The sequence below is a fragment of the Nicotiana attenuata genome, unplaced genomic scaffold (genome assembly GCF_001879085.1).
Source record: "Nicotiana attenuata strain UT unplaced genomic scaffold, NIATTr2, whole genome shotgun sequence".
NCBI lineage: Eukaryota > Viridiplantae > Streptophyta > Magnoliopsida > Solanales > Solanaceae > Nicotiana > Nicotiana attenuata.
Window position 1 is genome coordinate 1 of NW_017687659.1, and position 5,128 is coordinate 5,128.

At 36.0% G+C, this 5,128-nt stretch overlaps 1 protein-coding gene across 1 annotated transcript; it reads right to left on the bottom strand.

Moving 5' to 3' along the window:
- Positions 1–247: 247 nt before the first annotated feature.
- On the bottom strand, positions 248–4,550 carry LOC109222293 (protein PGR-like). The gene is made up of 5 exons (XM_019386660.1): positions 4,231–4,550; positions 4,040–4,153; positions 2,221–2,443; positions 1,608–1,856; positions 248–491 (listed from the first exon to the last, which is right to left on the bottom strand). The coding sequence occupies exons 1-5, from the start codon at positions 4,374–4,376 to the stop codon at positions 360–362; spliced, it is 864 nt and encodes a 287-aa protein (XP_019242205.1). The 5' UTR covers positions 4,377–4,550; the 3' UTR covers positions 248–359.
- Positions 4,551–5,128: the final 578 nt, after the last annotated feature.

Below are 5,128 nucleotides of genomic sequence, written 5' to 3' on the forward strand. Positions count from 1 at the left end.
CCCACTCCCCACCCTCTCTCTCACTCCCCACGTTCGCCCCACAACCCTACCTCTCACCGCCTACTCCCCACAACCCTACCTCTCACCGCCTACTCCCCTACCGCCCACCCTACTTTTCCACTAATCTAAACTAGAAAATTATTTTCGACAAAAATGTTACCACTCAACCAACCAAACATGACAAAGTGAATAAAACCAATCATTTTCAGGAAAAACATTTTCCTTCATGCCAAACACACCCTTAATCTCGATATGGATTCTGAAAGTAAGTAGCATTTATTGCATGGTCAGAATCCTCTACATTGTTGAACGATGAATACAAAATTCTGCAGAATTTATATTGAGTCGGGTGGATACACTCAGAAAATGCATAAGGCGGCAAATGAGGTTATAGCTGTTGTCAGCAATATCGATACGAGGTTCACGGTATTATTGTCAAGGACAGTAAGACCAGATATTCTCTTCACAGTTGGCCCTGGCTTCCCAACCACCTGCAAGGTAAGATATCACCATATTAAACTCCGAATTATGAAGCATCAATAACCAACAGGGTAGAGGAATATCAAGTGTCCCAAATTCCAAAATCTTGTTTCTTGTTGTTTAGTCATTTGCTCCTTTACATAATGAACTTGGTATCCTTTTTCTCTCCAAATCTTTTCTGGGGTATATCTTCGCTTTAAATATCAAGATACCACTTAGAATCAACAGAATTTCTTTTAAAAGATACTTCTAAGATATTTTCAATAAATCTCCTTAGCAAAAAAGAACAACTACCGGCAATTTTTTTTTGAGAAATGATTTCCTAAACATACAGTAGACTGGCTGTATCTCTTCTTTTGGTTCAGTAAGTTATAATCCTTTAGTTTAGGTATGCAAAAAAGACTACTTACATTTACCTTTCAATTGCTAAAAGAACGTTTGATTGGATATTAGAGCACAAAGAATATTAATCAACTAGATCTTCTGAATACTTGCAAAATTATAACCTAAGTTGCTCCGACAAGACAGTTTAGGTGTCGCATTCGTGTCGACACAACACTTGTGGGTGTGGGCATGAGATTCGTACCGGATTTGGTCAAACAATTTTGGGTACTTTGACCACGACGAGACGAGATAGAATTTGATTCCCAAAATCAGAACCAAAACTAGGGTAAATTTGAAGAAAATAGCATACCTTATCTAGGAAATCAATCATTTACTTATCTACAATTTAAGAATAAAAGAGAAATTCACACTTTGCAAGCTATGTGTAAGTGTTCTACAAAATTTGCATAATTTAGAGATTCTTTTTTTTTTGTGTGTGTGAATTCCAGACCCTACTTGTGGGAATGTACTGGGATTGTTGTTGTTGTTATCTTTTTTGAATTGTTTTAGCCAGACCACACCTTAGCAATACATTACACGCTGCAACTCAGATATGGACTTCAAACCATCTCAGCAAAAACTGACACGGATTGATTTTATGGTTTTAGAAATGCACTGACAGACGTCTTCTACATTTTTGGTTTTCATTTCCAGAGAAGAGGGGGTGGGCTGATTGGCTACTCTCTACTATTTATTGCATAAACAAATCAATTAGTTCTTTTAAGACATTAATTACGACTAACCTTCTTCCGAACAGTACAGAATCCACTGAATTGCAGTGTTGCTCCCAATAAAGAATCAATAACACTACCGCATACTCCAGCCAGTGCAGAAAGCGGTATCACCAAAAGCTGCTTTACAGTCACATCAGATGTGCATTTTGTAGTGAAAAATCCCAGGACTACAAATGTGAATCCAATGACAGCGCCTGCTGCTGCTGCAGCCAAGAGTCCTGCTTTTGTCACTCCACCATTTGTACCCCTTCGAACAGGCTGATTTTAAGTATAAGGAGAAATGAGAAACATAATGTCTTAAATCTTTTACCTTCAGATAATAGTTCAAAAAGGGTTGACATAAAGCATCATTTTAAACTGATTATCATGAAAATTTTTAAGGTAGTTATCATGTTTCCAGGCTTAAGCTGGGAAGAACTCAGTTTATCATGAGACTAGCACATAGTTGACTATCAATAAACTAATCGAAATCTGTAAGGACAAAAAAAAAGAAAAGGAAAAGCTTAATCAGCATTTGATACCTATTCATCATTGAAGAGAAAAGGCACTGTGCATTGTTTTCTCCTATGTATGAGGTGTCAGACTAAAGGATTAAGCAGATGTCAAAGCTTTAAATTCCCACCTTGAAGGTTGTAATAAGCCGAGGCTCCTCGTTACTAAGTATCCCAAGCTCTGAAGACCATGTGTCCCCATTGCAGCAGCAATACTGACCAATGATACCACCAATTAAAGATGTTATTATGCGTGACTCTTTTGAATCCAGACACTTGTCCTGTGACCCAATCAACATCCATGCAGTCAGAACCAATAGGGTAGCAATGCCACTGTTGAAGAAGACTTGAATCCTGTAAACGCAAAGTAAAATGCTAATGAAGAAAGCTAAAAACTCTCTCACACAATTACCTGTGGGCTTTCTACAAGGTTACTTGGTATCCAATCACACAAATTTAAAAATACATTCTGCTGAAATTACACTCGTCTTGAATAAAGTGTCAAAATGTTACTCTTCCTTCTTATTCCTATCTCATAATGACTAGGTGAGTTGTTAATTTTACAATGTCAAGATATCATTTTCTTTGGCAAATAAAAGGGCTACAATGAACTTTTCTGAAAGTTTGCAACACCGAAAAATTTGGTAGATAACAGAACTTCCACGAAAGACTAAATATTCACATTCACTTAACTGTCCTCGTTCTCAATCCAAAAAAGCACAGACTAACTGAGAAAACTTCTACAAAAGACTTTATTCCGGCATTCAAATAACTGTTCACATTCTCCATCTAGAAATCAGAAAACACTACATTGTCAAAGTTCTTACTGCTTCAAGAAAACTTCAATTTTAAATTTTTAGTCAAATCTGTAATAAATGTTAGATAAGCCCTTATTAAAATAACTAGACAAGCAAGTAAACAACATTTTTCAGAAAGTAGTACCTCATACAGGCAGAGGATACAAGCACCATGTTAAATTTCAAAATTATTAAGTGGTATCTTCATCTCATATCAGTCCTTCCTTTGCACCTATTGAAAGGTATGAGATGAGATGAAGGCACCAGTTAACAATTTTGTAATTTAACATGGTGCTTCTAAGCTCCGCCTATGTGATCATGCTCACAATACCGGTTTCAAGCCCGGAAGGAGCTGAAGGTTGTGGTAGGTTAATAAGCCAGCGTAAAACAAATCAAATTGTGATGAATTCTCACAATATATACATTGGGACATGCTCCGTAGACACAGGTTACATAGTACTTGGGTGTGATAAAAATTAGTAAAGGGGTTCTATCACATGACAACCTCGACATGAGGGAGTATAAGCAAAGGTTCCTACATCAAGAACGAGTATGGGTAAAGAAGGTAGTCCTGCCACATCGACATCTAGGCGTGGTGCAATAGTGCTTGGATGGTTAGAGTAGTATGGCATCGGATCCACAATAAAACTGGCTTTAATCACATAACGTCATAACCCAAAGAATCTATGAGTGGTTTTCATGGATTACCGCAAAGTATGAAGATTAAGCAACACTATAAGGTGAATATAATGTAAAATTTACACTTTGCTCGTGCTTTCAGCTTAGACATACTTCAACAACACTAAATTTCAACAGAACCTTTTTGCCATCAATCAACAGTAAATTCAAGAGAAATAGCAAAAATCATGGAAAATGAATCATATATCACCGCCCTAAATTTCTCGTTTTTTCTTTTTCAAAATTTCCTAACATGTTGATAGACTTATCAATATGTTATGAGTAATTATGGTTCTTGTATAGGTCCAGTTTCAGCGCATAGAGACCAATATGTAAGTAAGTTTGAGAATTGAAGAACCTCTACTGTTAGAAAATCATATTCGCATATATAAAGTATTACTTCAACTAGTTAATTTAGTGTTTCAATTTCATGATAGAAACAATAGTCATACAATGAGAGAAACGAGAGTATTACCAATCGCGTTGACCACCCTCTTTAAAATCAGCATCAAGTTTCCTCTTTCTATCTTCTCCAAATCGGGTAAACTTTGAACAAGTAAAAAAGAACACCAGCAACATTGCTCCAAACCTTATAACAATACGATTTCAGATCAAAAATCAGAAATCAACAACTAACAATACAGTGTTTATGCGACTGTTGCAGACCTGTAATTAACGGCAAGGTGAATAAACATGACAATGAATCCAGAAATGGCGCCGGACAAGTTGAGAGACTTCCGTTTGTGAGCTCTAATGGCGATTACCGATGAAACAAGTGCAGCCACTGCCGGTTGAATTAAATGTTTTTCCATTTTTTCGCCGGCAACTGCTACGCTTTCGGCTGATCTATGAATTTAGAGAGATAGTAAGTGGAGAACTTATGTTAGTTGTTGAGTTGGCTTATTTTGACTTGATTCTCTAATATTCATTTGGCTGCTCAGTTTCTATAATCAATTCTCAATTATCATAATCTGTGGTTGTATTTCCGTCCCAACTATTACCTGGTCTTTAGTTTGTGTGCCACTTTTATCTTTATTTTATAATAACAATTCAAAACGTTGATGCAAATTTAAAACAGTTTTATTTTACATAAGTTCAATAACTTTAAATTCCCAAAATGATTTAGCTGATCATAATAAAAAATTCAAGGTGTGTGTTGGTATGCAGGGGCGGATGCACCTTGGTGTAAGCGGTTCGCCAGAAAAAATCACTAAACATGTGCAAGTTACATGTACAAAAAATATTTTATTAAATAAACAAAAAAAATGATGTGACTTTACACATACTTCTCGCTAGCTCTGTTGGTCAAGTGCTTCACTTTTTGAGGAGAGGTCCGTTTTCTGCTAAAAAACTTGTTTTTCCTCCAAGTATGTTCCATGGTAAGTTTCGTACTATTTTTTTCTTTCTATCTTTTTCTTAGGGGAAGATGAAGTTGGTCCGAACCCAAATTGTAAAGTCAAATAATGAAAGAGTTTTAAGTGATTGCGTAGTGTTATATATAGAAAAGGTAGTATTTACTATTATGTCTAGCAAGAATATTTTGAATACATTTCAAAAAATAAAA

Coding starts and splice junctions, on each gene's coding strand:
- LOC109222293 (XM_019386660.1), bottom strand. CDS start 4,376: ATGGAAAAACATTTAATTCAACCGGCAGTGGCTGCACTTGTTTCATCG. Junction 4,154..4,230: donor CACCTTGCCGTTAATTACAG/GTCTGCAACAGT, acceptor TATTGTTATAAG/GTTTGGAGCAATGTTGCTGG. Junction 2,444..4,039: donor GAGGGTGGTCAACGCGATTG/GTAATACTCTCG, acceptor TTGCGTTTACAG/GATTCAAGTCTTCTTCAACA.